Source organism: Ovis aries, chromosome 13, assembly GCF_016772045.2.
Source record: "Ovis aries strain OAR_USU_Benz2616 breed Rambouillet chromosome 13, ARS-UI_Ramb_v3.0, whole genome shotgun sequence".
Classification (NCBI taxonomy): domain Eukaryota; kingdom Metazoa; phylum Chordata; class Mammalia; order Artiodactyla; family Bovidae; genus Ovis; species Ovis aries.
The window spans coordinates 3,565,972-3,593,712 of record NC_056066.1 but is presented as its reverse complement, the minus strand read 5'-3'; the positions used below and the strand labels follow the sequence as shown (position 1 = coordinate 3,593,712).

Here is a 27,741-nt window from a genome sequence, read left to right as displayed (position 1 = left end):
GACAGAGGAGCCTGGCAGGCTGCAGTCCAAAGGGTCACAGAGTGAGCCACAACTGAGTGACTAACATATACGGTCCTTACCCTTTAAATAAGGTGCACAATTGCATTCATCTCACACACTAGTGAAGTAATGCTCAAAATTCTCTAAGCCAGGCTTCAGCAATAGGTGAACCATGAATTTCCAGATGTTCAAGCTGCTTTTAGAAAGTGCAGAGGAACCAGAGATCAAATTGTCAACATCTGCTGGATCGTGGAAAAAGCAAGAGAGTTCCAGGAAAACATCTATTTCTGCTTTATTAACTATGCCAAAGCTTTTGACTGTGTGGATCACAATAAACTGTGGACAATTCTGAAAGAGATGGGAATACCAGACCACCCAACCTGCCTCTTGAGAAACCTATATGCAGGTCAGGAAGCAACAGTTAAAACTGGACACAGAACAACAGACTGGTTCCACACAGGAAAAGGAGTACGTCAAGGCTGTATATTGTCACCCTGCTTATTTAACTTATATGCAGAGTACATCATGAGAAACACTGGGCTGGAAGAAGCACAAGCTGGAATCAAGATTGCCAGGAGAAATATCAATAACCTCAGATATGCAGATGACACCACCATTATGGCAGAAAGTGAAGAGGAACTAAAAAGCCTCTTGATAAAAAGTGAAAGAGGAGAGTGAAAAAGCTGGCTTAAAGCTCAACATTCAGAAAATGAAGATCATGGCATCTGGTCCCATCACTTCATGGCAAATACATGGTGAACAGTGGAAACAGTGTCAGACTTTATTTTTCTGGGCTCCAAAATCACTGCAGATGGTGATTGCAGCCATGAAATTAAAAGACGCTTACTCCTTGGAAGGACAACCTAGATAGCATATTAAAAAGCAGAGACATTACTTTGCCAACAAAGGTCCATCTAATCAAGGCTATGGTTTTTCCTGTGGTCATGTATGGATGTGAGAGTTGGACTGTGAAGAAAGTTGAGCACTGAAGAACTGATGCTTTTAAACTGTGGTGTTGGAGTAGACTCTTGAGAGTCCCTTGGACTGCAAGGAAATCCAACCAGTCCATTCTAAAGGAGATCAGCCCTGGGTGTTCTTTGGAAGGAATGATGCTAAAGCTGAAACTCCAATACTTTGGCCACCTCATGTGAAGAGGTGACTCATTGGAAAAGACTCTGATGCTGGGAGGGATTGGGGGCAGGAGAAGAAGGGGACGACAGAGGGTGAGATGGCTGGATAGCATCACTCACTCGATGGACGTGAGTTTGAGTGAACTCCGGGAGTTGGTGATGGACAGGGAGGCCTGGCGTGCTGTGATTCATGGGGTCACAGAGTCCGACACGACTGAGCGACTGAACTGAACTGAAGTTCTCCTGAGTAAGTTTCCAGAGCCTCATCTTCTGCCCCACGAGGATGCTCACCTTGTCTGTGAAGGAGCTGGACTACATCATGCTTTTCAGTGTGTTCTATGTCGTCTCTCCCTCCCTGGCCCCGCTCCCAGTTAAATTCTGTGCCTGGCCCAATGAGCAAAGCCAGGGCTGCTGAGCCACTCAGATGGGGCTGGGGCAAGGGCCTGGCTCAGTCCCCTGGAAGGCCACGCTCCCGAGAGCAGTGTACAAACGCCAGAGCGGAGCACTCTCGGGGGCGCTTGGCTCTGTCCAGAATCCCACCTGCCAAGGGAAGAGCAGCTTTCCATTCACCTCTCCACATGCTGGCCCAGAGGAGACAGACGAGAGGATGAGGCCAGCCTCAAGCAGAGCCAAGGAAGCGCAGGCGAGACGGCTGCCACGGCTGCCCTGAGCCCAAGGCTCCCTCCATGAGAGCGCCCGCTGGGCGGGGGCGCCAGAGGGGGCCAAGGTAAGTTACAGCGACAGCTCCGCGGTCAGACACTGACACCCTGAGAGCACCCATGCCTCTGAATCACCAGGCCGCAAAGACCAGCACACTGCTTTCATTTGGGGATTTGGCTTACACACAGTGGTTACGGGCGAGAGAAAGAGGAAGCGACCGAGGGAGCAGGCTGATGAGCACAGCGGCTCCGGGCCCCCAGGCCCAGGTCCTGCTGGGTCCAGGTCCCCCGGCCCCATTGGCCTTCCTTCTGGGGTTAACCATGATCCTTACTTGACCACAAATCAAAGAAGCAAGAGAGAGAAAGAGAGAAAGGAAGAGAAAAGGAAGGAAAGGAAAGGAAAACAACTCCACGTGGACTTTTGTTTAAGGATACAGATTATCTAAATGAAGAAAGGAGGTCTAGAGAAAGAACAGCTTTTTTAAAAAAGAAAACAACAACCAGAGTTCAGACACTGCCTGAGGACTCATTCAATAGCATTAATTACTCACACAAACATTAAGGCTTTGAATATATTTGCATAGGTATGTTATATGATCTCTCAACATCACTTTAAATGGAAGACTATCTTCAGAATTATTAAGTACCTTCAGACATTGCTTAAAGAAGACTTTATTTACTTGACAACATGAAATGTTCTTAGACTGAGATCAGCTGCAAAAAACCAATACAATATTGTAATTGGCCTCCAACTAAAATAAATAAATTTATATAAAAAAATTTTTTAATGATAAATAAGAACTTTGCTAAGTTGCTCCAGTCGTGTCCACCTCTGTGCGACGCCATAGACGGCAGCCCACCAGGCTCCCCCATCCCTGGGATTCTCCAGGCAAGAACACTGGAGTGGGTTGCCATTTCCTTCTCCAATGCATCAAAGTGAAAAGTGAAAGTGAAGTCATGAGTCATGTCCAACTCTCAGCGACCCCATGGACTGCAGCCTACCAGGCTCCTCCGTCCATGGGATTTTCCAGGCAAGAGTACTGGAGTGGGCAAAAGAAAACCCAGCAAGCTGCTTCATGAAACACTCTGGAAGAAAAAAGTTAATCACAGTAACGCATATTTTTTGTTATGATGATGATTACTACTGAATAGTGCCTAACTTTTATTAATATGGTTACCTCTGCTAAACACTTAATACACATCAGTTCATTTAACCCTCACAATAACACTGATATAAAAATAGTGCAATCAGCACTAGAAATGCTTATGCTGGGCCCAAGGAACATATTTTGAAAACCAGACTCTGTCTTTTCTCTTCTTGTCCTTTGTCTCTGAGCTTCATTTTGGACCCAGGCAGGATGACAGGATTGCACGTCCCAGCCTCACACACCAGTGCCGGTCCATAGGCCAGGCACCGCAACAGTCCAAAGAGCCAGACTGAATGCCGGCCACTGCACACGGCTTTATGTTTCTTCTAGACAAAAGAGACTAGAAATGCCAAATAAGTCAGCTGTTCACAGACCGAAGTTTTCAAAAGACTTATTTTTAAATATGCTTTCTAAGGAGCAACAGTGTTCTAGGAATAATATATAAAACCGCCACAGATAAACTGAACAGTCTTATTTGAACTAGAAAAATTCCCTTGTACTAGCAAAACAAGATTAAATACTTAATCATCTTTATATCAAAATTAAGCAAAATGAATGGCAATTAAAGTCTTCAACTAACATTGGCTTTGAAAAGGCCCCTATCAGGTAAGGAGGAAGTGAAAGGTGAAACAACGCTAACTATTTCTAAGTGATGACTCTGTGCTGAGACGGACAATTAACCCAGAAGGGAGTTTATATTAACACTATTTAATTAACCCTTTTTAACAGATGGGAACAAAGACTTAAATCACTTTCCAAAGAGCAGGTCAGTGGTGAGGCCCAGGTTCAAACCCAGGCCTTTCTGCAGCCAAAGCCCAAATTCTTTCCACTGCATCATACACAAAATATTCCTCCAGTAAGAATTTATGGAATTATAAGAATATAAGGCCAGACAGGGCCTTGGAGACTCAGTAATTCAATACCTCACCGAACAGATAAGATCCAAGAGACACGAAGAAACAAGGTAAACGGTCTCCAAAGATGGCCACCAACAACCCTCCCCCCTTTGCACAAGCACGCTGTCATCCCACCAAGAGGACGAGGCTATTTTTTCTCTCTAGACCCAGTGATTTGCTGACCAACAGAATATGGTGGTGCCAGTGGTAAAGAATCTGCCTGCCAATGCAGGAGATGCAAGAAATACAGGTTTGAGCCCTGGGTTGGCAAGATCCTCTGGAGGAGGGCAAGACAACCCACCTCAGTATTCTTGCCTGGAAAATTCCATGAACAGTGCTATTTATACAGTCTATGCGGTTGCAGAAAGTTGGATCTGACTGCGCACGCATGCATATGGCTAGAGAATGGCAGAAGGAAGAGTCTGCCAGCTCCAGCGCAGCCCTTAGGAAGCCGAGCAGCTGCCAGCGTCATGGCCTCTGGAGGGCCAGCGCCTTGCTGTAAGGGAGTTCACGCTAAACAACTGAATGACGAGACACCTTGGGAAGAGAAAGGCACTGGGGAGAAGGAACTAACACGGGCGTGAAGTCCTCTTGAGCTTTCCAGCCTAGTGGGTATCTGAATGCATTCCAAATGAGTGACCTAGTCAATGCCATGTAAAGCAGAGAGACTGCCTACCTAGATTTTCTGACGCATGGAATTATGAAAAGTTCGGGGCTGCTTGGTTACACAGCTGTGGCTAACTGAAACAAAAGGTTAACTGACTTGCCCATAGTCAAGAACCAACAACAAGGATTTAAATCTAAGCCCTCTGGTTTCTGGCCCTGGCTACCCACCACCAGGGAAACTGACACAAAAAGACACACCCCAAAACCTGAGTGACCTGTGGTTTTGCCACAACATCCCATAAAGAGAGAGACCGGAACAAAATCACCGCACTCATTCGCTCACAACTCAGCTCTGCAGGGCGGAGTCTGCGTCACCTAACCTGCTGCTGTTTAAACTGGGACACATTTTCTCATGACAAACCACCTTGAGGAGTGGAGCAGGCCATCATCACCCTTGTCTGTGTCTCTAGTGCCTAACCCAGGGCCTTGCACACTAGGGATAAAGGAAGATCTGCTAACTGACACCTCACATATGAAAAGAATTAGACTAGTCCTCACCCCAAAGAATTATGAGAGCAAGAACAAGTAAGACACCCAGGCCAAGTCCCTCTAACACTGTACAGAATGTCACTGTAAGATAATCACCGCCTAAAGTGTTCTTTTCCCAAACACTCTGACAGCACTGTCTTTAATTATTACTTTGACACCCATAAGAAACTCTGTTAAACAGACAGGAATAACAGCACTATCACACAGCTGAAGAAATGGATGCTCAGAGGGGTAAACACAATTCAGCCAGTCATCCACGTTTCACAAGTGAGGTCATGACATGATATCAGGAACCCTGATCAAAAGTCTGAGGCTAATTTCATCTTCTAGGATACCTTCCTCAAAAATCTGAGGATCTAAATTTCAAGAAGTACTGTAAAAGAACCTAGAGTCACATGAAAAGGATACAAAGAATCACAGAAATTTATAAGACACGATCTCAATACTGACCCATAAGAGACAGTGCCTTTTTCAGGTCATGATAACTAGGATGTCCTATTCGGCACAGGCCTTGCCAGAACCTCTATGACACCAAATCTCTGTGAAACAAATGGCGTAACACTCTGCCTTACCTCAGATCACACTCGCAAAACACAGCATGTGCCTATTGCTGTGTAGAGTGACTATTACAAACTCATTCTTTCTTTGGTGTTTCTCGTAGTCCGAAAATCAGAATGTTATTGTCACATGCTGCTCACATGCAAAAAAGGGACGTATCCAGTGGCCTAGTTTCCTATATTACCTAATCATGGGTATTCCAAGAGGTCACAACCAGAGGAGCCCTGAAAAGGACACTAAAAATAGATGGACACTGTGTATCTTTACATCATTTGGCTAATGACTGGACTGCTGCACACGTGGGCCATTCAGGGAAGTGTCATCTCCATTCCCAGGGGTTCTGGAAGGCAACGACCCTCTGTGAGTCCCCACCCCTCAGCTCACTTCTTCAACTTCGCATCTCCAAAGTTCACAGTCACAATAACAATAAGGAAAGGTGAGTAGGAACTACAGTACTATAATAACACTGTGACTCCAAGGACTTTGCCCCAGCCGAATCCTTCCAGTCTTTACTGCCAGGACCAGGGTTGGGCTGGGGTCCCAAAGCCTTCCAAGGACCAAAGGGACGCTCACCCTCAGCCCCTCGCTCCGCTTCCAGAACCTGGAAGGGCGGCACGCCAGAGGCAGTCTTGCGTCACTGAGAAGGCTTTCTCCGCGGCCTCTGGGGATAGTTTGGATTGACTGCTTCCTACTGCTGTGGTTAACGGTTGTGTTTCCTGGTCAGGAGGTCTATGAGACAGCGATCTACACATCCACGGGCTAGCAGGCTATCGGTGGGGGTAAACACATAACTCCCAGGCTAACAAACATCGGCATTTAGGATGTCACGATCCTGTAGGAACGGGCCAGCAATTTTAGAAGCACTTGGGCTGCTGTGGTTTCTTGGATCGCCATGTCTGCTGAGCTGCTCGTGGAACAATGATGCCCTCTACAGCCCTCAGGGAGAATTCAAGGGACAGAATGAGCTCTTGTATCTGTGAGAGATCCTGAATCTGCTTTTCTACTAAGATTTTTTTTTTACACTAGCATAAGTTAATAATATACATGTGTTTGTATGCATGTTGGAAAAAAATTCAAGTACCATAGTCTACACAGTCTAACAGTAAGGTCCTAATTAAAATAAAACAAAATGATGTCCAAAGAATTAACATCACTATACTGAAACAATTTACTTTCCTAAAGGCCTCATAGAAGCAAACTCTATACAACGTCATTTTGGCTATTAACAAAGGCTATTTTCAAAAGAATCACTTAAAATATTTTCAAAGTGGAACTCCTAAAAGGAGAAACAGGTTGAGATGAATTTTTTTTGAAAGAAAAGAAATAAACCACAAATTGGAGATTATAACATTTCCTGTCTGGGACTGAAAAAAGACCAGTATGAAATAACTCTAAGCTTGAGTGACTTCCCTGTTCTCCGTAAGACATGAGGAAAGAAATTTCTCATTTTTGTAATAAGGAAAATGAGGGATACTGGGCGCCTCAGAAAGGTTCCAAATTACTCAAGGCAGATACACAAGAAGCACAGCACAGGTCCTTCATCTTGGGAAATGTTGCTAAGAGCAATATGCTGTGAGAGGGTGTGTATATAACACACGGCAGTGTGTACCTGCGCACAGTCAAAGGAACAACGTGAGAGGGTAATCAATGCAGGAAAAGTTTAGATCTTGTGTGAAAATAAAAGCAAGCCTTTGGTCAAGCCTGGGAAAAGTTGATGCGTACAGACTATGCAAGAAAAGGTGAGAGGGCACAGGAAGAGAGAAAACCACAGGCCAGATCTCTGCAGGAAATGCAAATTCATCAGTTTCATAGAAACAGGCGGACACGTTCCCAAGTTTCAAGATGAAAATATAGGTCAGAGTTAAAGAGGAAGGGGAAAAGAGTTATCAGAGTGCCTTGAAGTCAGCTGGCAAGTTTAGATTAGATCTCATTTAACAGAATTACTTCTGATCGCTTAGGCAAGGAAATAACATGGTAAAAATGGTGTTAAGAAAACATTACCCTGGCACTTCTCTAGAGGCACTGGAATGGCAGCACAAGAAAGGCATGGAGGTCATGCTGAGACCAGTGCAGAAATAGAAACAGCAAGGATGACAAAGGCTGAATTATAAGAAAAGGAGAGAGAAGCAGCAAGTCCAGGACACTTTGTTGAGGATGGATGCATTACACACAACGGTGAGGGAAGGACAAGGAGACAGCATAGGCTGGTAAGTCCAGGGACATCCAAAGCAAAAGCCAATTTAGAAGAAAACAGGATAAACTGAATTTTTAGTGTGCAGTTTCAGGGATCAATTTAGGCATAGACTTCAGCAGGCAGGTGGAAAGTTGAAACTGAAAAGAGGGTTTGAGAAGCCAGGATTGTATTTAAACACTGTCTAATCACCGCCCCCCACCCCCGCCCAAAAAAAAAGATGCGCTGACACACGTGGAAAGGAATGGGGGAAATAAAGCCCAGAAAACTGGGTGTCTGGCCAGAGGCAGAGATAACACTTGGAAGTTTCATTTCAGATCCAACAAGAACTTGGTTTCAAAGTCATCAACACGCAGAACAAAGGCTCTCACTGGAAAGTGATGGTCCTTGAAAGCTTTAAGCCTGAGGCAGAATTTAACTGGGTGATAGCTGGTAAACGTCTATGAATTTTATTCCAGATCTATCAAGTACTCAGCACACAATGAGTTCCCACCAGGAGCAATGAAACAGAACAAGTTACTGTGCGGTGGGGAAGGAAGAGCAGCCAACTTGGTGTGTGTGTCATCCTCCACCAGGCAAACTCATAGGGATCTTGCATGTCTTTAAAACTTCAAGCTTGCCCAAAGAATAGGCAGAATTAAGAAGGAACTGGAAGATGAAGTGTTTAAGTACTGGGAGAAGTACAGACGTACTTCTTTCACCTTGAAAAGTTTCACAAAGACAAATCCCTTTGGAAAAACATTCTCAAGGATAAAGATTGCATTCTCTTCCTTCAGACTTATTTCTAGTAAAGAATGTAACCATTTGGGCTTCCCAAGTGACACAGGAGTAAAGAATCCGCCTGCAATGCAAGATGTGGGTTGGATCCCTGGGTAGGGAAGATCCTGTGGAGTAGGAAATGGCAACTCCAAATCAGTCCAGTATTCTTGCCTGGAAAATTACAATGGAGCCTGGTAGACTACAGTCCATGGGGCCACAAAGAGCCGGATATGACTGAGTGACTGAGCACACACACACGAAACCATCTAAAGGTCCAGTGGCTAAGATTCAGCTCTCATTGCAGGGGGCCCAGGTTCGATCCCTGGTCAGGGAATTAGATCCCACACAATACAACTAAGATCTAGTCCAGTCAAATAGATAAATAAATACTGGGGGGGAAAAAGTAACCATTGAAAACGTCTGTGATTTATTTTGTTACAACACATCAGTTTTATTCTTTCTTAAAACTTAACAGTCATTAACTAGAACTCAAACAGTATGAAAATATTTGCATAAATCTTTTTTCAATGCATAAAATCAGTATAACTTTTTCTAAATTGAGTACTGATGACAAAGTACTGCACTCCCCTTTAGGTAACTGAAAAACCTAGGACACAGAATTTAAGTTATTCATTGAGGCAAACCAGCAAGACAAAAGCCCATTTGCTATTTGCTATTCGTAAACTTTCTCTTTTTGGAAGTTCAAAGAGTTGCTCTTCACTTTAACTATAAAGGGAAAACTACTGTCAATTCTTGGACATATTTCTCTTTTGGTAGTTTTTCTTAGGAATGCAGAGATTAAGGTTAATTGAAATTTAGAGGGGAACATAAAACTATAATTGCTACAAAGGAGTGGAAAGAAAAACATTGATAGTAAAGATGCAAGGAGATTTTTTTTAATGTAAAAAATCTCTCCTCTCCACGCTAACATTAATAAAATCTTAAATCTGTTACTTTTAGATTTATAAAATAACTCAGCCTTCCTAAAACGTAAGTCTAACATACCACACCCCTGCTCTCCCCAACCCCCTCCGCCAAATAAAAAGTAGACAACTATCAACAAAAGTAAAAGCGTCAGGTCTCCTGGAGTGGGTGGGAAGGAGGAGGAGGCGGTCATTACACACTCCCTGTGGAAGAAGACAAAGCCAGATCCACATTCCAGGGAAATCTGGCTGGTCTGAGTTTTTCCTTAAATACAGATTGGCCTGTCACTAAGCCAGGCTCTAATCTTCCCAGGCTGCCGATGCTAGGGAAGCCAGGAATCCCTTCTAATTAATCAAACCCTCCCAACAAAAATTTTCCCACCCACAATAAAGTGGGCTGCGGGGAGGGGAAACAGCAGAGCAAGCTTTGTAGCCAAAGAATTCTAGACTTTGGTGTAATACCTAGCTAATCCAAGAAAACAGATGCAGGAAGCAGAGGAAATGATCTACAAACAGAGACAGACAATGAAGTAGGAACCTTTCACAGTACTGCTCTGCTGGAACCAAAGCTGAAAACTTTAAATAAGATTGTAATTATAACTGCATGGGAATTAGACCTGATGACACCACATAGTTTTTTTAAACACCTGGAGGGAATGGATCCATAAACTTTTCAGAGGTAGATGCCATGAATTCTGATTTGACACTTTCAATGGCAATTTATTATTTAAATTTATTTTCTTAATAAACTCTGAATACGTTATATGTCCATGTCTATTTTTTGCTTCCACTTGCAAAGGAAATGGCGTTGCCCTGACTTCCTAACTTACCCAGCCCTTGTAGCCAGTTTAACCCAAGGTATCTTCACTGAAAGCCTACTCTGACAAGATACAAGAAAGCAGGAGTACAGAAGGGAGCACTGATTCAGATCCGCGTGGTCCAACTCAGCTGCTACTACTATCCATGTGTGAATACTGAGCTTCTATAACCTGGCTGGCAGGAACTGAGACGTGCTTTGAGAGATACATTTATACACTTAAATCAGCTTATGTAATACATAAAGGTTTCAGACTCTGCACCAATAAGGCTCTTGTTGCAACTATTCAATTCTGCCATTATAGCATAAAATCAGCAAGGGTGCTTTTATGGGAGTGTCCGTGTTTCAGTAAAACTTTATTTACAAAAACAGGCAGCTCTTCTGTGTCAGATGTAATCTGCTGACCCCTGGTTCTCCAAAGAACTCACAATTATGGAAGTTCTAAATCAACGGGGAGGCTGCAGGGCTAGAATTGGGATCACTGACGAGCCCCAGGAAGACATGCGTCTGCTGACACTACTACTGCTCTCAGCTCAGAAGGCCTTCGCTGCAGCCCAGACGTCTTCCTGCCCTGAGACCCTGAAAGCTGGGCTTCCAAGGACTTTTTCATCTCATACACTGCTGCCATTTCCTGGAATTCTAGCCTAGGTAGCAGTCATAAGAAAGCTCAAGGCCAGGGTCACAGCAGTTTAAAAAAAAAAGTCCTCTTCCTCAAAGCAAAGTCAGAAGACCTTTCTTCATTTGAATAAGAATAATCTGTCTGCATGGATAATTAATACAATTTGGAGCAAGAATAAACACCTGAGGTGCAAGCGGCAAACTGGTGGTTCATCTGGTTTTCTGTTACTTTGGAAATAATGTTCTATCCAGGTATTTTTCAACCTAAGGGTCAAAAGTAAATGCATCAATATGAAAATCTGCATAGGTTAATTCTTTTTAACTTACATTTATTCATTTGATTTTTTATCATAGCAATTTATATACACAGATTAAAATGAAATATAAAAAACAGGCCTCTTCTGCCCCATCCTGCCTCCACCCCCACCCAACTCTCACTCACTAGGAGCAAACACACTGAAAACTTCTAGACATTTCACCTGGTATTTACTAAACAGTTCTAGATATTTTGTTTATACTATAACCTTTTATTATTTCAAATGTAAACACTACCTGTGGAAAATGAAAATACAATGCTTACAACTCACCCTCTCACACATCCCCTTTGCCAGCCTTCCAAAATTTGGAGACCACAACATAGGAAATGTTCAAAGCTGAGGAGTGCAGTATACCGTGCTTACTTTTCCATCTTGCATAGTCTTTCGCTTGCTTAGAATGAAGGCTTACGTCACTTTCTGTTTAGTTTCCCATATTTCTAGCACTAAACCATTCCCACACCCTCTGACAGGCCTACAAAAACTCCTCTCGGTACATTTAAATACATGTGGTAATTTATTCATTTCATTTTTTGTTGGGGATATTGTCCATGGAACCATCTGTCCTGTTCCAAACATTACTTTCCAAGCATAAGACACAGCTGATCATCATAGGATTTGCTGAGACCCCACCTGTTAGACTTCCTATTTCCTAAATCCCATATTTTACCCTTTCTCTGTTCACATGTGCATTTGGGAAAAATCACATCCTTCCTGAAACAGAGTGCATTAGAACAACTTTTTTTAGTCTTCGCAAGTCTGAAGAAACTTCTATTCCAGCTGACCATGTGATCTAAAGCTGGGCTGAGGGAGGAATTCAGGGTTGGGATCCGTCATCTTTAGAATATCAAAGCCCCTGCTCCACTGTCCAGCTCTAGCTGCTGAGGCGGCTCTGAATCCGATCTTTGGCATGTGACCTATTTTTCTTTCAGGATCTCCTCTGAGTTCCCAGTGTTAGGAAATCTTGGCACAATATGCCTAAGTACTACTTGTTTTCATTGCCTTTTTTAGGTGTCCACTCACAGAAATTTTCAAATAGTAACTTTGTGCTACCATTTCTAGTAATTTTATTATTTCTTCATAATTTTCTTCTCCATCATTTTTTGTCTTCCTTTCCAGAATGCCAATTTTTCATTGTAAGTCTGTACCTCATTCTAATTTTTAATGTTTTTGTGCTATCCTCCCCCTCCTTTTTTTTTTTTTTTTTTTTTGCCACATGGCATGTGGGATCTTAGTTTCCTGACCAAGAATCGAACCATGCTCCATGCAGTGGAAACTCAGAGTTTTAATCACTCAGTTCAGTTCAGTTCAGTCGCTCAGTCGTGTCCGACCCGTTGCGACCCCATGAATCGCAGCATGCCAGGCCTCCCTGTCCATCACCATCTCCCAGAGTTCACTCAGACTCACGTCCATCGAGTCCGTGATGTCATCCAGCCATCTCATCCTCGGTCGTCCCCTTCTTCTCCTGCCCCCAATCCCTCCCAGCATCAGAGTCTTTTCCAATGAGTCAACTCTTCACATGAGGTGGCCAAAGTACTGGAGTTTCAGCTTCAGCATCATTCCTTCCAAAGAACAGCCAGGGCTGATCTCCTTCAGAATGGACTGGTTGGATCTCCTTGCACTCCAAGGACTCTCAAGAGTCTTTTCCAACACCACAGTTCAAAAGCATCAATTCTTCGGTGCTCAGCCTTCTTCACAATCCAACTCTCACATCCATACATGACCAATGGAAAAACCATAGCCTTGACTAGACGGACCTTAGTCGGCAAGTAATGTCTCTGCTTTTGAATATGCTATCTAGGTTGGTCATAACTTTTCTTCCAAGGAGTAAGTGTCTTTTAATTTCATGGCTGCAGTCACCATCTGCAGTGATTTTGGAGCCCAGAAAAATAAAGTCTGACACTGTTTCCACTGATTCCCCATCTATTTCCCATGAAGTGATGGGACCGGATGCCATGAACTTCGTTTTCTGAATGTTGAGCTTTAAGCCAACTTTTTCACTCTCCTCTTTCACTTTCATCAAGAGGCTTTTCATCTGCATACCTGAGGTTATTGATATTTGTCCCGGCAATCTTGATTCCAGCTTGTGCTTCTTCCAGCCCAGCATTTCTCATGATGTACTCTGCATAGAAGTTAAATAAGCAGGGTGACAATATACAGCCTTGACGTACTCCTTTTCCTATTTGGAAACAGTCTGTTGTTCCATGTCCAGGTCTAACTGTTGCTTCCTAACCTGCATACCGATTTCTCAAGAGGCAGGTCAGGTGGTCTGGTATTCCCATCTCTTTCAGAATTGTCCACAGTTTATTGTGATCCAAACAGTCAAAGGCTTTGGCATAGTCAATAAAGCAGAAATAGATGTTTTTCTGGAACTCTCTCTTGCTTTTTTGACAATCCAGCAGATGTTGGCCATCTGATCTCTGGTTCCTCTGCCTTTTCTAAAACCAGCTTGAACATCACGGAGTTCACAGTTCACGTATTGCTGAAGCCTGGCTTGGAGAATTTTGAGCATTACTTTACTAGCATTTGAGATGAGTGCAATTGTGCGGTAGTTTGAGCATTCTTTGGCATTGCCTTTCTTTGGAATTGGAATGAAAACTGATCTTTTCCAGTCCTGTGGCCACTGCTGAGTTTTCCAAATTTGCTGGCATATTGAGTGCAGCACTTTCGCAGCATCATCTTTCAGGATTTGAAAGAGCTCAACTGGAATTCCATCACCTCCACTAGCTTTGTTTGTAGTGATGCTTTCTAAGGCCCACTTGACTTCACATTCCAAGATGTCTGGCTCTAGATGAGTGATCACACCATCATGATTATCTGGGTCATGAAGATCTTTTTTGTACAGTCCTTCCGTGTATTCTTGCCACCTCTTCTTAATATCTTCTGCTTGTTAGGTCCATACCATTTCTGTCCTTTATCGAGCTCATCTTTGCATGAAATGTTCCCTTGGTATCTCTAATTTTCTTAAAGAGATCTCTAGTATTTTCCATTCTGTTGTTTTCGTCTATTTCTTTGCATTGATCACTGAAGAAGGCTTTCTTATCTCTTCTTGCTATTCTTTGGAACTCTGCATTCAGATGCTTATATCTTTCCTTTTCTCCTTTGCTTTTCGCCTCTCTTCTTTGCACAGCTATTTGCAAGGCCTTCCCAGACAGCCATTTTGCTTTTTTGCATTTCTTTTCCATTGGGATGGTCCTGATCCCTGTCTCCTGTACAATGTCACGAACCTCCATCCATAGTTCATCAGGCACTCTATCTATCAGATCTAGGCCCTTAAATCTATTTCTCACTTCCACTGTATAATCATAAGGGATTTGATTGAGGTCATACCTGAATGGTCTAGCGGTTTTCCCTACTTTCTTCAATTTGAGTCTGAATTTGGTAATAAGGTGTTCATGACCTGAGCCACAGTCAGCTCCTGGTCTTGTTTTTGTTGACTGTATAGAGCTTCCCCATCTTTGGCTGCAAAGAATATAATCAATCTGATTTCAGTGTTGACCATCTGGTGATGTCCATGTGCAGAGTCTTCTCTTGTGTTGTTGGAAGAGGGTGTTTGCTATGACCAGTGCATTTTCTTGGCAAAACTCTATTAGTCTTTGCCCTGCTTCATTGCGCATTCCAAGGCCAAAATTGCCTGTTACTCCAGGTATTTCTTGACTTCCTACTTTTGTATTCCAGTCCCCTATAATGAGAAGGACATCTTTTTGTGGTGTTAGTTCTAAAAGGTCTTGTAGGTCTTCATAAAACCGTTTAACTTCAGTTTCTTCTGGACCACCAAAAAAGTCCGCATGGTATATTCCTAATTTTTATCTATTATCTTTCTGTTCTACTATTTGGGCAGATATTTATCTACTATCCTGTATGCTATTAAATTTTTATTTCTATTATATTTTTAATTTACAGGAGCTCTTACATTTTCTGGCGAATTTCCCTTATTCATAACATGCTTATTGTTAGAACTTGTTAGGTAGTTATAACAGTCTCTTTTTTTTTGCTAGGAAGATACTAATATCAAAGTTTTTCAAAGTCTTTTCTTACTCACTAGAATCACCCTTCCCCTCCAAGTTGGTTGATTTGCTTTTTTCCCCTCTTTATCAGTTTTGTTTCTCAGTTCAGTTAAGTTTAGTCACTCAGTCATCTTTGCGACCCCATAGCCACAGCACACCAGGCCTCCCTGTCCATCACCAACTCCTGGAGTTTACCCAAACTCATGTCCATTGAGTCGGTGATGCCATCCAACCATCTCATCCTCTCTTGCCACCTTCTCCTCCTGCCCTCAATCTTTCCCAGCATCAGGGTCTTTTCAATGAGTCAGCTCTTCATATCAGGAGGCCAAAGTATTGGAGTTTCAGCTTCAACATCAGTCCCTCCAATGAATATCCAGGGCTGATCTCCTTCAGAATGGACTGGTTGGAGCTCCTTGCAGTCCAAGGGACTCTCAAGAGCCTTCTCCAACACCACAGTTCAAAAGCATCAATACTTCAGCACTCAGCTTTCTTTATAGTCCAACTTTCACATCCGTACATGACTACTGGAAAAACCATAGCCTTGACTAGACGGACCTTTGTTGGCAAAGTCATGTCCCTGCTTTTGAATATGCTATCTAGGTTGGTCATAACTTGCCTTCCAAGGAGTGTCTTTTAGTTTCATGGCTGCAATCACCATCTGCATTCATTTTGGAGCCCAGAAAATAGTCAGCCACTGTTTCAACTGTTTCCCCATCTATTTGCCATGAAGTGATGGGACCGGATGCCATGATCTTAGTTTTCTGAATGTTGAACTGTAAGAAAACTTTTGCACTCTCCTCTTTCACATCAAGAGGCTCTTTAGTTCTTCTTCACTTTCTGCCATAAGGGTGGTGTCACCTGCATATCTGAGGTTATTGATATTTCTCCCGGCAAGCTTGATTCCAGCTTGTACTTCATCCAGTCCTGCATTTCTCATGATGTACTCTGCATAGAAGTTAAATAAGCAGGGTGACAATATACGGCCTTGACATACTCCTTTCTCTATTTGGAACCAGTCTGTTGTTCCATGTCCAGTTTTAACTGTTGCTTCCTGAGCTGCATATAGGTTTCTTGAGAGACAGGTCAGGTGGTCTGGTATTCCCATCTCTTTCAGAATTTTCCACAGCTTATTGTGATCCACACAATCAAAGGCTTTGGCATAGTCAATAAAGCAGAAATAGATGTTTTTCTGGAACTCTCTTGCTTTTTTGACAATCCAGCAGATGTTGGCAATTTGATCTCTGGTTCTTCTGCCTTTTCTAAAGCAGCTTGAACATCTGGAAGTTCATGGTTCACGTATTGCTGAAGCCTGGCTTGGAGAATTTTGAATATTACTTTACTAGCATGTGAGATGAGTGCAATTGTGCGGTAGTTTGAGCATTCTTTGGGATTGCCTTTTCTTTGGGATTGGAATGAAAACTGACCTTTTCCCATCCTGTGGCCACTGCTGAGTTTTCCAAATTTGCTGACATATCGAGTGCAGCACTTTCACAGCATCATCTTTTAGGATTTGAAAGTGCTCAACTGGAATTCCATCACCTCCACTAGCTTTGTTCGTGGTGATACTTCCTAAGGCCCACCTGACTTCACATTCTAGGATGTCTGGCTCTAGGTGAGTGTGAGTGATCACACCTTCGTGATTATCTGGGTCGTGAAGATCTTTTTTGTTCAATTCTTCTGTATATTCTTGCCACCTCTTCTTAATATCTTCTGCTTCTGTTAGGTCCATACCATTTCTGTCCTTTATTGAGCCCATCTTTGAATGAAATGTTCCCTTGGTATTTGTAATTTTCTTGACAAGATCTCTAGTGTTTCCCGTTCTATTGTTTTTGTCTATTTCTTTGCACTGATCGCTGAGGACGGCTTTCTTATCTCTCCTTGCTATTCTTTGGAACTCTGTTTATCAAGTCATCCTTACATCTATGGTGGTATCTTTTGTCCATTCGTAATTAAGAACAGACAAGGAAATGCTGATTAAAAACTTTCCTTACATGGTTGGCACTCAATGACTACTTCAGGAACCCATTGGGGTCCCTTCTATTTGGTTGGAGAATGCCAAATGCAGGCCCTACTATCAGACAAGTAGACTTTCGGGTAGCTATGACTGGAAATAAAAAAAGAGATATTTCATATTGATTAAAGATTCTATTCAACAGAAAAAGCAATGATAAAGTTGTATATATCTATTAACACAGCCTCAAGATAATGTTGTTGTTTAGTTGCTAAGTTGTGTCTCACTCTTTGTGGCCCCCTGGACTGCAACCCACCAGGCTCCTCTGTCCATGGGATTCTCCAGGCAAGAATACTGGAGTGGGTTGCCATTCCCTTCTCCAGGGGATATTCCTCACCCAGGGATCAAACCCTCATCTCCTACACTGGCAGGTGGATTCTTTACCACTGAGTCACTAGGGAAGCCCTCAAGATATACAAAGCAAATATCAACAAAAGGACAAACATACAAATCTAAAATCATAATTGGAAATTTTAACACAGCACTCTCAACTGATTAAACAAGTAGACAAAATATAGTAAACATAGCAAATTTATCCAACACATTTAACAAACTTGACATGAGTCAGATACATAGTTTAATGTACATAACAACCATCAGATTATTCAAGTGTTTATAAAATATTAACCAAAATAGAGGAATTATACAAAACACCTATAACAAAATGATTTTTGAAAAATTTCCAAATACTTAGAAGGTAAACACATGAATAACCCAGTAATCAAAAATGAAACAATATGAAAATTAGAAAATATTTTTATATGAATCAAAGCAAAATTACTACTTGAACTACATCTTTATGAAAGCAAAAGGATACAAATAAGTACATGCTTGACAAACAGATGGAAGCAGGCGCTTAACAAATGGAAGTGTCAAACAGATTTAAGGGGTTAGACCTGACAGACTGAGTCCCTGAAAACTATGGACAGAGCTTCATGACACTGTACAGGAGGCAGGGATGAAGACCACCCCAAGAAAAAGAAATGAAAAAAGGCAAAACAGTTTTCTGAGGAGGCCTTACAGATAGCTGAGAAAAGAAAAGAAGCGAAAGGCAAAGGAGAAAAGGAAAGATATACCCATTTGAATGCAGAGTTCCAAAGAACAGCAAGGAGAGAAAGAAAGTCTTCCTCAGTGATCAATACAAAGAAATAGAGGAAAACAATAGAATGGAAGAGACTAGAGATCTCTTCAAGAAAATTACAAATACCAAGGGAACATTTCATGCAAAGATGAGCACAATAAAGAACAGAAATGGTATGGAACTAACAGAAGCAGGAGATATTAAGAAGAGGTGGCAAGAACACACAGAACTGTACAAAAAAGACCTTCATGACCCAGATCACAAAGGTGTGATCAATCAGCTAGAGCCAGACATCCTGAAGTGCGAAGTCAAGCGGGCGTTAGGAACCATCACTACGAACAAAGCTAGTGGAGGTGATGGAATTCCAGTTGAGCTATTTCAAATACTAAAGATGATGCTGTGAAAGTACTGCACTCAATATGCCAGCAAATCTGTAAAACTCAGCAGTGGCCACAGGACTGGAAAAGGTCAGTTTTCATTCCAATCCCAAAGAAAGGCAGTACCAAAGAATGTTCTAAATACCACACTACTGTACTCATCTCACAGGCTAGTAACCTAATGCTCAAAATTCTCCAAGCCAGGCTTCAATAGTACATGAACCATGAACTTCCAGATGTGCAAGCTGGATTTAGAAAAAACAGAGGAACCAGAGATCAGATGGCCAACATCTGCTGGATCGTCGAAAAACCAAGAGACTTCCAGAAAAACATCTATTTCTGCTTTATTGGCTATGCCAAAGCCTCTGACTGTGTGGATCACAATGAACTGTGGAAAATTCTGAAAGAGATGGGAATACCAAACCACGTGACCTGCCCTCTGAGAAATCTGTATGCAGGTCAAGGCGCAACAGTTAATAAACTGGACAGGAACAACAGACTGGTTCCAAATCGGGAAAAGAGTTATGTCAAGGCTGTATATTGTCACCCTGCTTATTCAACTTATATGCAGAGTACATAATGCCAAATGCTGGGCTGGATCAAGCACAAGCTGGAATCCAGATTGCTGGGAGAAATATCAATAACCTCGATAGGCAGATGACACCACCCTTATAGCAGAAGGCAAAGTTTAAGAGCTAAAGAGCCTCTTGATGAAAGTGAAAGAGGAGAGTGCAAAAGTTGGCTTAAAATTCAACATTCAAAAAACAAAGATCATGGCATCTGATCTCATCACTTCATGGCAAATAGATGGGAAAAGAATGGAAACAGTGACAGACTTTATTTGGGGAAGCTCTTAAATCACTACAGATGGTGACTGTAGCTGTGAAATTAAAGGATGCTTGCTCCTTGGAAGAAAAGCTATGACCAACCTACACATCATATTAAAAAGCAGAGACACTACTTTGCTGACAAAGGTCCATCTAGTTAAAGCTATGGTTTTTCCAGTAGTCATGTATGGATGTGAGAGTTGGACTATAAAGAAAGGTGAGCACCAAAGAATTGATGCTTTTGAACTGTGGTGTTGAGGAAGACTCTTGAGAGTCCTTTGGACTGCAAGGAGATCTAACCAGTCCACCCTCAAGGAAATCAGTTCTGAATATTCATTGGAAAGACGGATGCTGAAGCTGAAACGGCAATATTTTGGCCACCTGATGCAAAGAACTGACTCATTGGAAAAGACCCTGATGCTGGGAAAGATTGAAGGTGGGAGGAGAAGGGGACAACAGAGGATGAGATGGTTCGATGGCATCACTGACTCGATGGACACGAGTTTAAGCAAGCTCTGGGAGGTGGTGATAGACAGGGAAGCCTGGCATGCTGCAGTCCATGGGTCGCAAAGAGTTGGACAAGACTGAACCACTGAAATGAAGTAGATGCTTAGGAATTTATAGTTTTAAGTGTATATATCAGAAAAAAAAATGTTCAAAATCAATGGTTTAAACTTCCAATTTAAGAAGCTAGAAAAAGGACAAATTTACTTAATGAATATAGAAGGAAGAAAATAATAATCAATAAAACAGAAAACAAGTACCCTACAGGAAAAAAAAAAAATCAAAGCCAAAGGTTGGTTCTCCGAAAAGAATAATAAAATTAATAAATCCCTAACAGTATTAGTTGATATCCTTCCTTTGGAAAGGCAACTAAAAACCACAATGAATTATAACCACACAAGCTATTGTAGCTACCATGAGAAAAGACAAATGCTGGTGAGAATGTCGAGAAAAGGGAGCCCTGGCGGGAATGGGTGGTGGGAATGTGAATTGGTGACACAACTACAGAAAATAGAGGTTCCTCAAAAATTTTAAAATACAACTACCACATGATCCAGCAATCCCACTCCTGGGATTATATCTGAAGGATATGAAATATGGAATTGCTATCTTTTTTTTTAATCACTGCTACTTTTAACTTTTTATTTTGTGTTGGGGTATCGCCTATTAACAGTGTTGGTGAAATCACTGTCTTGAAGAGATATTCGCCCTCCTGTGTTCACTGCAGCATTATTCACAACAGGGGAGACATGGAAGCAGCCTACATGTCCATTCACGGAGGAACGAAAGAAGAAAATGTATATGCATACAGTGGAATATCATTCGGCCACAGCAAAGAAGAAAATTCTGCCATTTGCAACAACAGAGACTCTGAGGACATTATGCCAAGTGCAGTAACTTAGAGAAAGAGAAATACTATATGATTTCACTTATATGTGGCATCTTTAAACTTTGAATTCACAGAAACAGAGTCGAGTGGTGGTTGCAAGGGATTGAGGGGGTGGGGTAAATGAGGTGATACTGGGTTAAGGGTATAAACTTTCAGTTATAAGATAAGCTTGCCTGGGAAATCCCATGCAGAGAAGCCTGGCAGCCTACAGTGCATGGGGTCGCAATAGACTAGGACATGACTTAGTGACTCAAAAACAACAAAGTTCCAGGATCTAATATACAACCTCGTGACTATAGTTAACAACACTGTACCGTATACTTGAGAGTAAAGCTCTAATGTTGTCACCATAACAAGAAAACAGTAATTAAGTGAAGGTATGTTTGCTAACTAAACATTATGGTAAATAAACATTTTGCAATTTATATGTTTCTCAAACCAACACACCTTAAACTTACACAGGGTTTTATGTCAATAATGCAATCAAGCTGAAAAAAAAAAAAAAACAATCATGCCTTTGAAAGGTTCAAGACTGGTTGTCAGAGTATCTGAAAGCCAGGATAGCTGACAGCTGGCATCCTAATGCCCAAAGTGGGTAGGAAAAGGAGAGAGAGGAGTTGGGAATAAACTGATTCCAGTTAAGTCAGGAGTCGTGGAGAAAACTTTCAGCTCTTCATAACAGCCTAAGACATAATACAAAGCTTGAAACAGAAATATAGAAATAAATACTCAATTTGGAGATATCTCATATAATATACTCTGGTTCATGTGGATAAGTTTGTCCACAATTTCTTGGAATAAAAGCTATTGAAGAGAGCTTTTCCTTCTTTCTCTTGAGAAACTGTGGGCTTCATGAAAATGCAAAAACCTCTCTGCTCCCAGACCAAAGGAGGCAGCATGGAAGCCTGCCCCCACCCCAGGGTTCTGAGAAAGGGGATGGGGAAGGAGAAGAGCGAGAACAAGGGTGGAAAAGACTGGAAGCACGAAGCTTGTGCCTCACTTGGTTGTGGGCTACAAAGTCAGACTGCCCACAGCGGGTGGAATCCCAAGCCCTGAAATGGACATAAACCTGGTCCAAAACCACCAAAGTGCCAATGGCTCCAGCAGAAGTAAACTTGAAACCGCTCCATAGCTCTGCAGGACCGGGCTTGTAGGTCTTCCTACCATGTATTTCAAACATTAAGTAACAGTGGAAATACGTCTATGTCTCTATGGTGTTTTTTTTTTTTTTTTTAAGATTCTGAAAATATTTTGTTGTTGCTGTTGTTCAGTCTCTAAGTTGTGACTCTCTGCGACCCCATGGACTGCAGCCCGCCAGGCTCCTCTGTCCATGGGATTTCCCAGGCAAGAATACTGGAGTGGGTAGCCATTTCCTTCTGCAGAGGATCCTCCCCACCCAGATCAAGCAGGCCAGTTCTTTACCACTAGCGCCACCTGGTGCAGCTGTGGGGTTGAGCAATCTGGTAGCAGAATTTGTCACAGCAGTGTGTATGCTTTGGAAATCAACAGACCAACTCTGACATAATCAGGTGCCTGGGGCCCAAGCTTTGCACCTGATGAAGATTGTCTGCCCAAATGGATCACAATCAGTTTGGGCAAAGCTTTGCAAGAGGCCCCGTCCTTTTCTGAGTAGAAAGCCTGCAAGGGCTCAGTCTTAGATGAGTTAATACCACCCTCCAGCACATAAGAAACAATTATACAGGACTATCCAACAAGTTTTACGAGTTCCAGAAGAATCGCTGTCTTTCAGAGGTTCAGTCATGTCTGATTCTTTGCAAGGACTGCAGCACACCAGGATTCCCTGTCCTTCATCTCCAGGAGTGTGCGCAAACTCATGTGCATTGAGTTGGTGATGCCATCCAGCCATCTCATCCTCTGTCGTCCCCTTCTCCTGCCTTCAGTCTTTCCCAGCATCAGGGTCTTTTCTAATGAGTCAGCTCTTCGCATCAGTTGGCCAAAGTACTGGAGCTTCAGCTTCAGCATCAGTCCTTCCAATAAATATTCACAGTTGATTTCCTTTAGGATTGACTTGTTTGATCTCCTTGCTGTCCAAGGGACTCTCAAGAGTCTTCTCCAACACCACAGTTCAAAACGATCAATTCTTTGGCACTCAGCCTTCTTTATGGTCCAGCTCTCACATCCATACATGACTACTGGAAAAACCATAGCTTTGACTAGACGGTCCTTTATCAGAAAAGAAATGTCTCTGCTTTTTAATACACTGTCTAGGTATGTCATAGCTTTTCTTCCAAGGAGCAAATGTCTTTTAATTTCAAGGCTGCAGTCACCATTCATGGTGATTTTGTATAAATAAAGTCTGTCACTATTTGCATTGTTTCCCCCATCTATTTGCCATGAAGTGATGGGACCAGATGCCATGATCTTGGTTTTTTTAGAATGAAACAGAGAGAACAGAGACAAGCAGTACTTGAAGAGAAAAAAGCCAAAATTTCCCAAAACTGATGAAAGACTTGACTTTTCCAAAGGAAGATGTACATTGCATCCTGAGCCAGATAAATAAAAATAAGTCTATATCTCAAGATTTCACAGGGAAACTGTAGATTATCAAAGACAAAGATAAAACCTTAAAAGTAACCAAAGAGAACCAAGATAGCTTGGTAAGCAAGGTAACAGAGAAAGGAATCACAAGTAGATTTCTGAGCTGACTGGACTCCATAGATGTACCCTCAGAGGCTCCCCTCCTTGTGAGCACAAGCTGCTTTTCACATCAAGAGCTGCCTCTTCCCTGGAGTTGACCTCTGAGTGCTCTGACCAACTGAATGTGGAGGAAATGCATCTGAGACTTCTGAGCCCAGGTCTTCAAGGGTTGGACGAATTACACACTTTCTTCTTCCAGCAACTCTTGCCCTCAGAGCCCATCCCTCAAAACTCAGCCACCAAGCTAGGAGAAGCCCAAGCCGTACTGAGCAGCCACCTGAATGGGAACTGAAGGGCCGCACTAACAGCCCCGGGTGAGATTGCAGCACAGCCAGCCATTAGAACCGTCAGCTTCGATGCGCCAGCTGCCCTGAGGCCCCAGATGACTGCAGCCCCAGTCAACCACAAACGGGAAAACCAACCCGGTTTTTTTCTGGCGACCTCCAGAATCCTGAGAATAAAACGGCTTGTGTTTCAAGTCACTATATTTTAATGTGTTTTTTTACTATCTATTGATAATTGAAACATTTCTCAGTTGCAGTAAGAGATTTCAGAAGACAAGGGAAGATACCTTAAAGTGCTAAGGAGAAATGATGTGTAACCTGAAATTCTAAACAAACTTTACTCTCTAGAGGAAAACCAAATACATTTCTAGACAGACAAATAGCGAAAGTTCACCTTATAATCTCTCACAGAAAGAAACACTACATGCAGAATATACAAATACTAGAAACAATTCTAAGTGATGGAATTTATAAACAGATTGTAAATCTAATGAACACTGACTTCATAAAGGTAAGACACGACTACAATATTATATAGTATCTGATCTGGTTAACAACCACTTGAATTCGTGTGATTTGATGTTTTCAATTTCTGCTTAGCGAAACACTAGCAAAGAGAACATGCCCTAAAGAGCACGCATACGTGAAAGCATCCTTCATGCAGTGGTCCCTCTCGGGAGACTGAATCTATAGTTGCTGGGAGGCAGGACCCCTGGCTACACAACCTGCAGGGTCAATCATAGTCACTATTTATCAATTCTTCTCCTCTCTTTCCCCTCTCAGGTGACCCTTCCCTCACAGGCAAAGGTCAGACCCAGTCATCAACAGATAAAGAAGAGATGCTTATGAGGGAAAAACAAAGGCAGGCCATGAGGCTGGAGAACTAGATCCTGCTGTTCACTCGGGTGCAGCACGGGCTGCCTGCCTCTTTTCTTTTGCCTGCTCTGTCATAATCAAAAATCATGTCATGGACATGCAATGTGAACCATAGTTTTTAACCTTAAGGACCAAGTTAGCCCCAAAGGCATTTATAAAAGACTTTAATCAAGAAACTGCCACAACCATATGAACTATTCGTTTTCTCAGTTTCAATTTTCAATCACCAACTTCAAGTTTTCAGCAGTCTCTCAAATTTAAAAAGCAGAAGGAAAGTTCAGGGCTTCTATCTTCAATTAATACAGGGCTTGGTTATTTTAGAAAGTGATTAATCATTTTAAAGAAAGCTATTAAGCAACACTTACTTTAACAGCAAATTTCTTTGATGCCATGGTTTACTGATTCCAGAATAATTACAGACCTGTAATAAAAGAAAAAAGAAAGTTATAAGTAGGTATATTAAAATTTCTATTTGGATATTATATCAGAGAAAGGTTGGCTAAAGAATCAAATATCAATATGTATTTTTACAAGATGAATGCTCACTTATAACTGGTCTTAACAAAAATATTATATTGAATTAGCAGTTTAAAATCTGCTGACAAAGAAAGGCAGAGGCCCAGATGTATTGTACCAAATGTTTAAAGAATTAATATCAGTCCTTCAAAGACCCTTTAAAAGAAGAATAAGAAAAATTCTCAAATTATTCTAAGAGGCCAGTTACATCCTGATACTAATACCAAGGGGCTTCCCAGGTGGCTCAGTGGTAAAGAATCCATCTGCCAATGTAGGAGATGTGGGTTCAATCCCTGGGTCGGCAAGATTCCCTGGAAGAAGGCATGGCAACCCACTCCAGTATTCTTGCCTGGAGAATCCCATGGACAGAGGAGCCTGGAGGGCTACAGTCCATGGGGTTGTAGAGTGTCAGACACGACTGAAGCGACTTGGCATGCACACACGCACCAATACCAAAAAGAAGTATCAGAAGAAAGGAAAACTACACACCAGTATTCAACAAAATACTACAAACCAAAGCCAGCAACATATAAACAGGATTAAATATCATGACCACAATACACTTATCTCAGGAATATAAGACTGGTCTAACGTCTGAAAACTAACCTGTATAATATACTATCATCGTCATGGTGTGCAGTCGTGTCCGGCTCTTTGCGACCCTATGGACTACATCCCACCAGGCTCTTCTGTCCATGGAATTTTCCAGGCAAGAATACCAGAGTGAGTTGCCATTTCCTACTCCAGAGGATCTCCCCAACGCAGGGATGGAACCCTTATCTTGCATTGCAGGTGGATTCTTTACCACTGCGCCACCCAGGAACCCCAAATGGTTACATTCTTTACTATATATAAATCTGAAGGAAGAGCAAGCGACCTTTACTATATTAATAGAATAAAAGAAAAAGCATACCATTATCTCAAATTTAGAAATAAATAACAAAACCCAACAGTTTTTAGTCAAAAAAATCCAACACACTAGGAATATAGAAAGAAGTGTTATCAACCTGTAAAGAACATCTACAAAAAACTCACACCTAGGGAACTCCCTGAAGGCCCAGTAGTTAGAACACTCTGCTTTCACTGCCGAGGGCTGGGATTCAATCACTGGTCAAGGAGCTCCAATCCTGCAAGCCATGCAGTGCATCCAAAAGAAAAAAAAGAAAATCCATCACTAAAAACCCACGGTTAAAGCCCTACTAAATCATGAACAACTGAATGCTTTCCCCTTTCGGAGGAGAAGCAGTGATGTCTGCTCCTGCTACTTCCACACCGCACTGCATCAGAGGTGCTAGCCAGGGCGACTGGAGAAGGCAGTGGCACCCCACTCCAGTGCTCCTGCCTGCACTCCACGGGGTCGCTAAGAGTCAGACACGACCGAGTGACTTCACGTTCACTTTTCACTTTCATGCATTGGAGAAGGAAATGGCAACCCACTCCAGTGTTTTCATGCATTGGAGAAGGAAATGGCAACCCACTCCAGTGTTCTTGCCTGGAGAATCCCAGGGATCGAGAAGCCTGGTGGGCTGCCGTCTATGGGGTCGCACAGAGTCGGACACGACTGACGTGACTTAGCAGCAGCAGCAGCAGCCAGGGCAATTAGGCAGGAAAAAGAAATAAAAGTCATCCAGACTGGGAAGGAAGAGATAAAACTATCTCTGATCACAAATAACATGTTCTTATATGTAGAAAATCCTAAAGATTTTTTTTTAATTACTAGATTACAAAGCATATGAACTAAGGTTATAAGATGTAAATATATTAAACAATTAACTACATTTCTATATTCTGGCAACGAATAATCCTGAAAGGAAATTAAGAAAAGAAGTATGTTTAAAATAATGTCAGACAGCATACTTACAAAAAATTTAACAAAAAAACCCAATAAAATTTATACAACAAAACCCATAAAATATTATGGAAAGAAATTTAAAACTTACATAAATGGACAGATATCCTATATTCACAGATTGGAACATTTAATAATTTTGTTAACATGGCCATACACCCCACATCAATCTATAACATAATTTCCATCAAAATCTCAGCTGATCTTTATAGAAACTGATAATCTCATCGTAAAATTCGTAAAAAATATAAGACCTCTGCAGTAGGCAAAATAATCTTTAAAAAGAACAAAACTGAAGAATTTATACTTTCCCATTTGAAAACTTACTACAAAGTAATTGAAATAGTGTGGTACTGTACTGGCATAAAACTCACATAAATCAATGGACTAAAACTGAAAGTTCAAAAACAGATCCTTACATTTATCTTCAGTTGATTTTTACCATGACAATTTAATGGGGAAACAGTCCTTACTACAAATGGTTCTGCCACAACTGAGTATCCACATGCAAAAGAATAAGGTTGGACCCCTATGTTCTACTATATAAAGAATGGACTCTAAAGGGATAAAAGGGCTAAATGGAAGAGTTAAAACTATAAACTCTTAGAAGAAAGCATAGGCATAAGTTTTTATGACATTTTTATATGTGCATTCTCAGTCGCGTCCAACTCTTTGTGACTCTATGGACTGCAGC

The 27,741-nt window shown here is 41.9% G+C and overlaps 1 protein-coding gene across 12 annotated transcripts in view; it reads right to left on the bottom strand.

Moving 5' to 3' along the window:
• Positions 1-27,741, bottom strand: part of SLX4IP (SLX4 interacting protein) — a 210,285-nt gene that overhangs the window by 161,544 nt on the left and 21,000 nt on the right. For 6 of the 12 annotated variants that reach the window (XM_060397156.1, XM_060397157.1, XM_060397155.1 and 3 more), the window contains 2 exons: positions 26,234-26,325; positions 25,048-25,103 (listed from right to left, as the gene is read on the bottom strand). In XM_060397156.1, coding sequence (XP_060253139.1) covers positions 25,048-25,074 — 27 coding nt within the window. In that variant the 5' untranslated portion in view covers positions 25,075-25,103; positions 26,234-26,325. The remainder of the gene's footprint in view (positions 1-25,047; positions 25,104-26,233; positions 26,326-27,741) is intronic. The other 6 variants (XM_042230418.2, XM_060397159.1, XM_060397158.1 and 3 more) reach the window with 1 other exon arrangement.